A 13,300-nucleotide genomic window follows, 5' to 3' on the forward strand; every position below is an offset into this window, starting at 1 on the left:
ACATCTGAATGTGTGCATTGACTGACATATTGCGGGTTAGATGCACTGGGGCTGATGCATGGAAGGTATATGAGTGGCATAAAGATAAAAAAAAAGAGGATTATTATGGGGGAGGAAAATTGCCCCTTTCCTCTTCTAGGCCTTTCTGTATGCCGAGGTGCTCTGAGGAATAGCTTGCGGCTCATTGCTGCTGAGTAATGGAATTAGAAGGCAAGGGCAATTGATGTAACAGCCGCTTTTGAGCGCCAGCCATGCTGCGGCACAGGCCTCGGATACAGCTGAGGCATTTTTTTTTTTTTACTGCTGAGACATCCATGGCTGCAGGCATTGTGGTATGGCCACTGTGTCATTCAGAGAGCACTGCAGTGGTAGCGAACATGCCATAACTGTCTTCTGCTGCTGTTCTGATGGACAGAGAGACAGATACACTGCAGAAAAATCTGTTCTTATTTTGTATTTTTCATCTTGTTTTACGGGATAAAAAATTCTGACCATCCTTAAAACAAGGTTCATAACAACATGAGATATTTGAGAAGCAAAAACTCCACAAGACAATGAGAATTGTTTTCAAAGAAAAGATAAACAAACCAGAAAAATAACTAAATACAATTTTGGCCACCTTCAGGCCATCCAAGATGTAGATGAGTTCATTTCTTCATTGAAAGAGATTTTAAGAAATGTAGCATTACATCACATGCTTACCAATGGATCCATTGCAGTGAATGGGTGCCGTCAGAATGAGAGTCCAAACAGCTGATAAAAACATCACAATAATCCACAAGACTCCATTGTTGGAGTCACAAGACTCCACAATCTCTTGCGAAGTGAAAAGCTGTTTGTAATACATGTTGAAATAATACTTTGTTACAATATTTAAATATTTGTTATTCATTATTTCACGAGTTTACACTTAGTGTAAAAGTTAAGTTATGGTATGCGTATTAGGCGTGCTATACGGGGAAGGGCTCCGAGCTCAGGAATGGCCTGAACCTAGAGTACCCCCACTTCCCAGTCTATTTATAAAGTGAACTCGAAGTGAGGAGATGGGGTGGAGGAGGGATGCTGATAAACCGTCAATGGATAGAGGTAATTCAGCGATATTTATACTATGGTATTGATTACTTGATTGTGGTCCACCTGTGTTGATTAGGCTAAGAATCTGACGCGCTTCTCCCGAATCTTGTTAATAAAACATCATGTTACTTACTACAAAATAAAGTCGGAAGAATGCAGACTACAAGAAAGCAGGTTTGACGAATCAGTGGTCTGGAGCTAGCAAGTTTTAGAGTCCTAAAAACACCAAAAGGTAAAAAGCAAAATTTTCTAAAGGCACAACTTTGCACCTAATGAGTCCATATTGGTACCTAAAAGGTACAAAAGTGCACCTTTTGAAAAGGTAACACCCCAGTGACAGCTTCTGTACCTTTTTTTCTAAGAGTGTATGTGATTTAGTCTATTAAAATGCATTTAGAATGCCCATCAGATTCAAGAGAGACAAAATGCTTTTGTATGTCTTTTATATTTATATCCTTTAATATAATTTATCTATATCACACTAAGAGTGCTGTTATTTTCTCCAGATAACAGCATGATAACAAATGTAGCTCTCTGATTTCTGCCACACAGTTTCTGCCACTGCATGATGCAGCAAATCATTTCTGTCTGCTACACAAAAGTCTGAGAAGGACATCTACTTCATCACAGGGCCAGCTGGTGTCAGCACTAATCAGTCAAAAAAATAATTTCCAGCAGGGCGCGTCTCTGCTATTAGCTAATGAAGCACTACGGCCCATTAGCGGAGTGGGCTGTGTGGAGCTCTCAAGTTCCTCTGTCCCATTCTGCCCCCACCGGTCTTATTGAAGTCTCTGTCTAGTCATGCTGTTCATCCTTACAGTGATTCATCAACGACTAAAGCTAGAAGACATTAAAAGTGCAATGCTACAGAGGGAAATGATAAATGCAAATGATAAACAGAGACATGTCAGGAATTCAGAGCAAACCAACAGCCACATCTTGGTGTTTCTTAAACTCTTATATCCCAGCTGGGGTGATTTCTAATATAGCTACAGTATAAGTAACGTATTTTAGCTTATTTCTTGTAGTTATATCATGATTAGATTAAAACTGCTTTAAAACCGTTTTTAAAAATCCTAAATCATAAACAACATTTTAAAAGCTATAATAATTAAACCATTGATATATATATATATATATATATATATATATATATATATATATATATATATATATATATATATATATATGTATCAATGGCAAACAAATATATTTGTATGTAATTGGAGTGTTTGATGAACTGATAATTGCCAAATGTTACTCCTAATTTAACTATTATAGATTTACATATTATTTAAGTGACTCTTTCTGCTCCTAAAACTGACTAGGTGTTGTTCTTTGACTGAAAAAGGAAGACAGGAGCTAATCTTATCTTATCACTAATAAAGACAGTGTCTAAAAGAGCAGCACTGATAACCTACAGCACTGACACTGCATGGCAAAACTCACTGTCAAATCCAGCTGAATCATCCAAAGTGACTCCAAGATCCTTCCCACAGCATGTCATAGTTTATGCCTTGTCTCTGTTCCAATACAGCACTACTTGTAATTGTTGAGTCAGTCTATCAGAGTGCACATCATGATTTACAATATTACACTGTATATTAAGCGCAACTTTTCTCATTGTAAAAGGAATAGAGATTTATTCCTGAGTCAAAGTCTGCAGAGCCTATATGTCCGTGTCTTCTGAGTGGTTTGCAGAAAGCACAAGGACATGCAGACATGATTTAGAGCTCAGATCAGTTTTATGGGTCACTTTATTAACGGATTGTTCAAGCCGGCAGAACGCATGCACTCAATTAGGAAATGAGTCCGCTGGGGTCACTCCACTCTCTCACGCCACTGTAAATTAGCTCTAATCAAAACGTCTCCCCTCGCTGATAGTACGCTGATAAATGGTGCCCTTTAAGAAACATAGAAGCATAAGCACAGCAGGTTTTCAGAAACTAATGCAATATTGAGATGAGCACTTTTTTTCGTTGAGGAAAAAAAGGTCTGTTGATGCATTTTTTTCAACTTTTGCCCTCCTTAATACATATTTTTCAACAGTGTAAGCACATCAATCAAATTATATTAAAAATTTTTTTTTTACATAAAATTAGATTTTGTCTTAAGTTTAAGTTCCATTTCATAGCTCGCATTTAATGTATTCCAAATACAATTAAATAGCTTTTTTGTACAATTTGACATAACATGTTCGATTGGATGTAAAATTAAAATACTCTGTTCATTCAAAGATAGTTACTTTGATTTATCTTTGTTTTTCATATTTCATCTCAGCTCAGTGTTCTTGATGACCAATTATACTAAATTATATATAAATTTTCTGATGAAAAAATTGCTAAAAAAATATTTCCACAAAAATAAATATTGAAATCGTCTAATTCAAATGATTAATTTACAGTTGAATTGGAAAATCATAGTTCATAAAAGTAATTCATAGTTTTGAGAAATTATTTATATTTTAAGATTAAAAGTATCAAGTATGTTTTTTTTATTATTACATTATAAATTAGAAACTGTTTTTTTTATTCATAATTAACAAGGTTTTTAAGGCAGTTTTGATGTGACCTGGCTGCATGTAATGAAAAGTAAAAAAAGAAGATCTACAGTATGGGACAACGCCTGGGACCTAAAATTGCCCAAAATCTATGAAACAGAAATAACAAATACAAAAATCCATAATTCTGCCACTTTAAAATCCTCAACAAGCAATCATTAAACACATGGGGGAAACAAAAACACCAATTATCACAAGAATAAATTAATGAATGAATTGATCAAGAGCCCCATGCCATTAACATCTGCTCACCTATACAAACTCCATAATTCTCTCCTTCAGTATGGCAAATATTTAACCATATCGTACAGTCACAGATTTCACCTGTTGAATAGAGTTCATCTCAGTGATACTGAAAGATTATTGGCTTGAACATAAATATATATCCGTTCCAGTTGGTCAGTTCAGTAATGAGGCGCCTCTTTATTCGGTCAGTCACCTCTGGCTTTACTTCTTCTGTGATCAAAAAGCCTGTTCTACAGAGTATGAAAGAGAAAATACAGAATATCTTTATACATTGTATGCATCTAAATTGTACCATTTGATTAAATAACCACTGACTTTATCACCTTCTATTAGTTACAGTGGTCATGTATGGAATGCCCAGCATTGTGGAAAAGTTTAGCAATGCATGTGAAATTACAAAAGAGTTCAAAAGAGTTAGTGAAATGTAAATAAATCGGTGAGATGTTTTTATTATTATTTTAGTCATCCGTTTTTGACATAGTAATATTGTTCCCAGTGTTATTTAATCGTGCGTTAATATCATTGTAGTAATATCTAAACATCCTTGAAGTGTATTTTGAAATTGCTTATGTTTATGCTTAAAACAATTTTAAAATAATTTGGCTGTGGAATGAGAATATTGAAAGTGAAAAGTGAAAGTGACATGACATTCAGTGACCCATACTCAGAATTTGTGCTCTGCATTTAACCCATCCGAAGTGCACACACACAGAGCAGTGAACACACACACACTGTGAACACACACCCGGAGCAGTGGGCAGCCATTTATGCTGCGGCGCCCGGGGAGCTGTTGGGGGTTCGATGCCTTGCTCAAGGGCACCTAAGTCGTGGTATTGAGGGTGGAGAGAGCATTGTACATGCACTCCCCCCACCTACAATTCCTGCCGGCCCAAGACTCGAACTCACAACCTTTCAATTGCGAGTCCGACTCTCTAACCATTAGGCCACGACTTCCCCGTGTTTCTGGATAGCGCATTGTGTTTCTGGATAGCAGTATACATGGAAATAAGTTTATGCTTTTGCTGAAGATCTCTTATTTTAGGGAGGGAATTGGGTATGTTGTGACCTACGTGAAGTTTTCAGTAAATTATTGCTTACATGTGCTTTAAAGATGAAATGTATGAAAAAATTGTATATGTGAGGCTCTGGTTCGGTTTAAATCTTAGCTGGTGGAGAACTGTATTGAAGATATCTTTCTGTGCACATATATTATGGAGACTGATACCAGTTAATGTGTTTATTTTGTGATACAAGGGTGAAGCCTGACACTTTACAAGCAGTTGTTACAAGGTTAAGTTTATGGCAATATATCAAGGTTGTGTTGAAGTAATGCAGGCGTGTGTTCCTGAGGGTGTTAAAATGTATGGGTGTAATGAGTCTGAAACATGTTGGGAATGTCATACCACCATACTACTCTATTTCTGCAGTATATACTGTAGTATGTACATAGTACACAGTATGCAAAATTTCCATAATGCACAGAATGCAAATATTTTGTATGCATAAAATACTTTACCTACAGTACTACATTTGGCAAAATCGTCAGTATACAATAGAATTTGTTCTTAAAGAATACTAGGGAATGCAGTAGTGTGCTGGTACTTGACTTGTTTTGTGCTGACCACATGGTCAGTCTGGTCCAAATGCCCGACAGACCTCAATGCATCCATATGGCCTTTATTTGTCCGTTTGTTTAGTGCCCTGAGAGACCACAGGAAAAAATGCATCTCTAGTCAATCCAATCAAATGCAAAAGACCCGAGCTGGGCTTTTTGTTTTCCGATGCACTGAATGCATTCATTTTTGCGGGTGTCATAATTGAGGGAGAAATTCCTCCCAGTCTTACATTAGGTGTGAAAAACCACTTTCAGTTTAGACTTGACACCTCCATACACAACAACATCTGGCCAAAAGCTTCGATCATTGTTTGTTTGCCTGCGGAAGGCCTACTTGACTCCATGTGAGACAATAAAGGTTTGAAACAGCTATTTTTTCAATGATCTGTGGCCTCGTTTATTACAATAAAGTGGCCAACTTTGGCCAATGCTACAACAATTTGGAACCTGTGTGTGTTAACTCATATTTCAGACATGATCAAAAATGTTATGCAGTCGAGACCACCTGGACTTGTCCTTTGGAGCAGTCCTTTGTGAAAATTCATGCAAGTTTGCATATGCCGTTTGTTCAGTGTAGCAGTGACATAGTCCCATTGGCAGTCATATTGCTGTGATACAAATGTCACACGTCTTCTTAGAGAGCTGTTGACTGGCATTATCACGGCGTTGGCACTGTGGAGTTGTTTTTCTGTGGCACATCAAAGAGATTCTGGGTCACCAGCAGGAAAAGCTTGTTGTCAGAATGGTCAAAATATCATATTTCACTTTCACATGACAGACAGTGTGTTGCTGAGATGTTTGGACAGAACTGAAGGATTAAAATGAAAATATGGATGTTTTTTTTTTATGTCTGTACAAGGCAGTTGCGTGCTGAGAGAAGAATCAGAGTCCACACATGGGAACAATCATATACTTGGCCAAAACTCTTTATGGTTTACGTTAGTGTTCACGAAAATACACAATGTTTGTATTACTTAGGAGGTGAAAGTAAAGAGTGCCATTAAAATAGAACCCACAAAGCTTTTAAAAATCCCTAAACTAAATAAATAGACACCTGACAGACATTAATGCAGGTTCAATATACACCCCTAGGAACAAACAGTAGCACTGTTAGAAATAAGACTGAAGAAATGTGCATCTTTTATTTTTACATTAAATATACCAAATAATCAGAGAAAAAAAATATAGAAAAAAATATATAGTATTTTAGAATATATTTTATTACTTCTCTAAATGTATAGACAATGTATTTATATTGTTGCTTTTTTAACCATTTAGTCCATTTATTGTACTTTACTAACATGTTTTATTTTATTCTTCTTTGCTATATAAGCACTAAAGTGCTTTCAGCAATATTGTAATCCTCCACAGTCATGTCAATAAATCATGAATTATTATGCTTTCTTTTGCAAAAACAAAGGCAAAACAGAAAGCTTGTTTGACGTACTCTGTTTATGCATGTATGTTTTATATGAACTGTTTGAATGAAGAGGCCTGGTTTGAATGAAATGCACGTCCAACAGACCATAGCACTGATCCAAACACTGAAGCTGTGAATGATTTAGCAAGATCTACTGCATCTCCAGCATCACAAGCCATGAACTGTTTTCATTATTTGCACATTAACCAAAATTACAATCAATCATCACTCTGAGAATAAAGTGAAAATCCCCCATCATTGTATAGTGAGAAGTGGGAATGCCACCAGGGAGCTTTGGAAGCAAAATCCAACTAATAAATGACTAAAGGGAATATCTCTATACTGAATTTAAAACAATAATTGCCTCCGTTCAAGCCGATTATGCTTTGACTGACGTGGTGCTGAAGAAAATTACTACTCTGGTTGAGCTTGTTAATACTTTTTTTTTAAAAACCTTTTGTGGTGTCACATTTGTGGGCAGGAGCAAGCTGTTGTTGTGATGCTAAAAGCTCTCAAGCTGAGACAGAGATGCTGATGGTTTATGTTACCTGAATTCCAACAGTACTGTCTGCAGCTTATGGTGCAAGTCTTTTGCTTTCACATCAATCCACAGGCAGTATTACTCTCTTCACATTGTAAAGAAGTACAGCAATAGTTTTCCAGAAATGTTGAACTCCTACGCTTCTTTCAAAAAGTAGACGGAGTGATTTCACTGGGTTGATATTTCAGTTTGAATGATATTTCTCAAATGAGCTTGACTGTAATGGGCTTTATGTGGGCTGACTTCATTATGTCACAGGAAAGTGAACGAGAGAGTGAGTGGGTGGGCATATAGGACTCCAGTCTAAACTGAATAGGATGAGATTTGTTTTATTGATTGTGTAAAAACTAATAGCCACCTTAAAGAATATTTCACTCAAAAATGAAAATTTGCTGAAAAGTTACTCAACCCTTGGTCCATCTCCAGTGAAAAAGCCATCTCATCTTAGTATCAAACAACCATTTAAGCATGGAAGAAAAGTGGTTATATGTCAGCTTGGAGAGCCTAGTTGATTACATTAATAATGCATTTAAATGTCAAAGTTCCCTATATAAACATATTATTCACAGAGCAGCTGTCTGAAGTAATAATTCACACCTTTGTCAGGTATTGCCAATAACAAAATCATTTATCAAATCACAAACCTGCATTTTCAATAATCTTTTAAAACCAATTGGTATTGTGGTATAAGAATTAAGAGCTAGGACATGGTGCCATTAAAATGAGAGTATTCCTACAAATATATCAGTACAGCCACAGATTCCACACCCTGTCATTTTCCAGGAATAGATGGACGGGTAGTGAAATTACAGCTTTAGAAAGGGTGGAAATTTATGCACTGTCAGTTTAGAACTGGGAGCGACAGTAAGGGTTTTATCGTTTGTGTGTGTCACAATGATGTTCATATTAGTAACATCGTAACTCATGTTAAGTTTAAATGTTTTTAGTTATTTCGTTATGCTGTACTTTACAGTGCATTTTGCAGCGTACTGTAATCGCATAAATAAGTACTAAGAAATGTTAATGAACAACATGAGCTTAATATGTAATTATTGGCTGGGCCTGCTTGTAATTGCACAGTTCTCATAACAGCACTTGAAAGGAGAACCCACTTAACCTAGAATGCTGGCCACATTTGACCTCATAATGATTTTTCTTTTTTTTTTCTTACAACAAAATCTGCATTCATACATACATACATATATGTGTGTGTGTGTGTGTGTGTGTGTGTATATATATACAATTCTGTATATAAAGCACATTTAAGAAAATATAAATGATTTTATTTATATTCTTTATCTTTTTTATAATGGTTTTTAAATGTACTTACAATTTTATTTATACTTGATTTTTTTAATGGAATCATTCAACACTTTAAAGTAGTCAGGTGGTGAAGACAAGAAATATACACAATTACAATGAAATAAATTTTTTTTTTTTTTTTAAACTTTAAAAACATAAAAACATAGAGATGTTTACACATTGATACATTTAACAGCTTACTTCCTTTTTTAGCAGATTATAAATATATTTTTACGTATGAAGTGATTTTTTGCTGAACTTCTGTTTTCAGAAATAAAAATAGTGGTTTTATAATAACCATATTTGCATTTATGTATAGCTAAACTTTATTTAATCTTTAATTTATTTCCGTGAAATTATCTTAAATAATAGGCTATTAACCCCAGAATTCAGTCTTGATTTACTCATAAGCCTGTTAAAAATCAATAGCTCTAAAATGCTAATACTTTCTCGGGTTGTAGGACTTCAAACTAAATATCTCTGTATGTTCATATGAGTTTAAAAGAAAATAGCACTCTTAGTTGACAGTGTTCTGTTCACCCCACCTGTAATCCTCTGGACCAGTAAATTTGTCCGAATTGGCGCAATCTCTCCAAGGGGTGGCGTTTTACACCCGCTTCTTTCCAGTGCGCTCGAAATCACCCCCTCCGTCGCTCTTATCAGCAATTCAGATTGCATGCAAATGCCCTGTGAACAGAGCGTCGTTCTGAAAAGACTGCGAGTGCGTGCGCGAGGGGGGTGAGTGAGCAGAGGCATTCCTCGTTCCTCTCTTTATTCTTCTCTGTCTGCCGGCTGATGCGCGCGCGTTCACTCAGTGCAGATATGAGCACAGATATCAGTGAAGTTTGAAGAACGCAGAGAGCAGCGCGGGTCGGATTAGTATTTATATCAAACTTCAAGTTCTTAACTTTCTCTTTTAAACTGTTTGGTTTGACCATGGGCTCTTTTTGTAGAAAGGCATTTTACTGGCCCGTTTGGTCATCTGCTGTTGTTTTTTTGCTTTTGAGTTCGCGTTGTCATGGAAGTTGTTCAGAAAAGGAGCTGGAAAAACGAGAAGAAGAAGCGAATATAGTTTTGACTGGGACTGTAGAGGAGATCTTGAACATGGATCCAGTGCACAACACGTATTCCTGCAAGGTAAGACTTTGCGCACCAGACACTCTTCAAATGCATCAAAGTGAAAGTAACAAGGTAAATATGTAGCTGATAACACATCGTAGCAAAAATCTAGGCTTATTCTTTAATACTTGTGGCTATTGTGCAACTGTGTTGCGAAGTATATCACCTGTTAGACATGTAGACAATAGCGACCAGTACGATATTTGAGTTTTCCTGGTCTGAAACACGCAGCATATCAGAGGAACATGTTAAAATGCTGTCTAAATGGGTTATGCACTAGGTTTTGAGCATAATAAATTATGAACACCAAGTAGCTTTAACCAACTCTTTGCAATATAAAATAGCATGCAACTGTAAATAAAAGGGATTTTTGTTAAACTCTTTGTAATGGCGGTTTCTAACGTTTGTGGACATTGGTTCTGCTCAGTTGATAAAAAATGTCAACCTCCTCTATCCTACTTTGATCCACTTGTAATTTGAGCTTTCATACACCAGGAACCTGAACCTTAGCCTCTGCAGTGACTTGATGTCCTTTCAAGCTCTATTAGTGCTTCGGGTTCAATTATCTTCAATTATCATGTAATCATGGGCTTACTTTGTTTGATGTAACTAAATGTGTCACATATATCAAATTCTTGCAGAAATGAATCACTGGGACAGTGTGAAAAGAAGAATAATCTGAAACTGTAGCTCTTCTCACCATAATTAAATTTTGTAACAGAAGAGATATGGCACTGTAAAGCTTATACGTTAAAGTTTAAAGGTTTGAGACATCTAGTGAAAAATGCTTCCTTTCTGCATTGCATGTAAGCATACCAGTTTGAATAAAAAGTTGATTTGAAAAATAGTTTTTTTACAATTTGCATTTTATAGCTGAGCCATAATTTTGTGTAAAACCTGATGATCATGTTATCCATCACTGAACATCTGACCACAAGGAGTTCACATGGTCATGCTTTGGAAGTAACCTAATAATAGTACAGAATTTGATATTTCTTATTCATTTCACATTGTAACTTCTTGTTTTAAGTATTTTAAAATCCAGTTTTTAATGTGGCCTCACACTTTTTGGACCACCACTGAGGTATATATATGAATCAGAAATGCAGAGCTAGACTGCAGAGACTCATACAATTGGCGGTAGGTGGCCACTATGCAATGTGCAAGACAGTGACCTTGATCTGCTGGAAATGGTGTTTTCTTAATCTCTTGTTCTCTTTCCCCTGTCTGAAGGTCAGAGTATGGCGTTACCTAAAAGGCAAGACCATGATGAATGGAGAGGTGCTGCTGGATGGAGGAAACAAGGTGATGATCGGTGGATTCGGAGACCCCCATATTTGCGATAATCAGGTGGCCACCGGAGATACGCGCATTTTCTTTGTCAACCTGTCTCCTCAGTTCATGTGGCAGAGCCACAAGAACGAACTGATGCTCAACTCAAGCCTGATGAGGATTACTCTCCGCAATTTGGAGGAGGTGGAGCACTGCGTTGAAGGTAAGAAAAACTTTAATGACTCAGCATAAAGCTGTAATTCACATCTTCTGGCTGTGTAGAGATTTGAGAGTTTGAAAGCTCCCATGGTGGTGACGACGGTCCTGATTGCAAAAGCAGGTGGTGTTTTCTGCTCTAATTGCATCGTTATTCTACCTAATGAAGCGACTCACATTTTGTGACATTACATTAACCACTTACATTATATTAATACAGCAGTCATGGTGTTCTATATGAAACTTTACCAATTATTTTTTCTTCTCAACTTTTTTTGTTAGCTGGCAACACTTATTGTATTTCTTGGGCTCTGGGGCCTTAAAAACAAAGCATATCATGTGCTCTGTCACTAGCAATCAGCCACTGACAGTCAGTGCTTTCGAAGGAGGGTGTGTCTGTTCACTAACGGAGCACCTCCAGTGCCTTTGACTAATCTGAGTGAAAGTCCAAACCTCTACCTTTCCTTGAGGGAAATCATTTATAGAGTTAGAGTGGAGATACTAAAACATAACCTCAGAGCTTCAAGGGTCCCTGTTTCTATGTTATGATGGCATTCACTGCTTATTTCCACTGTCTCAAAGCCAGACTGTCAGAAGAAAGTTTGGCTATGTGGGAAAGAACAGTTGAATGAATAAGGCCAGACTGATGTCCAATCTTCTATGTCTTTTCAAAGTTCTTTTGGTTTATTTATATAAATTTGAAATAGTGGTTGTCCTTGGTGAATAGCAAGTTCCTTTTTCCATTTTGTAAATAAGCAGTGCTTGTAGTTTAATCTTGTTTAGTGTTTTACAATGCTGGCAACTGTACAAGCAGAGAATGTACACATTAGTCTGGAATGCAACAGAGCATTTGAAGCTAAGATCACTCTTATAGGTCCAATCGATTCTGTAAATCGGCACTCTGCATCCTTTCTGCTTGGCAGGTTGTATTGTCTGGACTTTTGAATATCGACATCAAGTCTGGTCCAGTTTTCAGCTTCTTCTGGCTGAGAATCAACCCCTTTTATAGGAAGAGATAGCTTGATAGACTTTTAAAATGCCCCCTATTATGCTATTTGAAAGGTTTATAATTTGGTTTCGGGAGTCCCCAACAAGAGGTTTACATGCATGCAAGGTCAAAAAACAATTAAATTTGCATTACATTTTACATGCATACATTCAATTTATCAATGACTCTCAAACGAATCGTTTGAAGATTCATCTTTCTAAACCCCTCCTTTGCATGAGACTACTCTGCTCTGATTGGTCAGATGTCTCTTGGGTTTTGTCTACTGCGTACAGCGCATGTTGGAAACGGAACACCCATCACCATCACTAGGAAAAAAATTGTTTTACACTTATGTTAGTAAACCGGACCCACAACTTGGTATATGTGTTACACAACACAGACATGGAGTACTGATAAATCACTGCAGTTTGTAAACCAATGTATTGCTCCATCCTTTATCATGACTCCAAGTAATAAGAATGACAGATATTCTATATTATATAGGGGCACTTTAAAAGTTTGAAACCATATTTTGTGGTGTTTTTATGTGCCATTTAAGGGCAAGTACATCTGAAGTGGTTAACATTTATTGAAATAACAGCACTATATTCAGTTTACTTCCTGGTTAGTGTTAATGCTTAATTCTGTACCACCATTGAAAGTCCATTACACCAAAACTTTGAGGCTTCAAAAAGCTCATAGACATAGCCATTTAATTTAGGCTTTTATTTATGTGGAACATGACCAACCACACATAGTGCACATCAAATTTGGTCAGCCAGTGAAATCTGTTCTTGCGTGAACCTTTGTTATTGCATGGCTACATATACAGTTGAGCTTCTGTTTCTGAAATAATTATTATTTTTGGATGAGCAATGCCTTTAAGTCAAAAAAGCACAAATCATCCCTTTTTTTCTTAGTTCTTTGGTTTTTAGTGCTGAGCGTTT

At 36.6% G+C, this 13,300-nt stretch overlaps 1 protein-coding gene across 1 annotated transcript in view; it reads left to right on the forward strand.

The window, feature by feature from the left end:
- Positions 1-9,481: 9,481 nt before the first annotated feature.
- Positions 9,482-13,300, forward strand: part of LOC132129020 (agrin-like) — a 268,355-nt gene continuing 264,536 nt past the window's right edge. Inside the window, exons 1-2 of the mRNA XM_059540418.1 lie at positions 9,482-9,895; positions 11,111-11,372. Coding sequence (XP_059396401.1) covers positions 9,695-9,895; positions 11,111-11,372 — 463 coding nt within the window. The 5' untranslated portion in view covers positions 9,482-9,694. The remainder of the gene's footprint in view (positions 9,896-11,110; positions 11,373-13,300) is intronic.

Source organism: Carassius carassius, chromosome 46, assembly GCF_963082965.1.
Source record: "Carassius carassius chromosome 46, fCarCar2.1, whole genome shotgun sequence".
Taxonomy (NCBI): domain Eukaryota; kingdom Metazoa; phylum Chordata; class Actinopteri; order Cypriniformes; family Cyprinidae; genus Carassius; species Carassius carassius.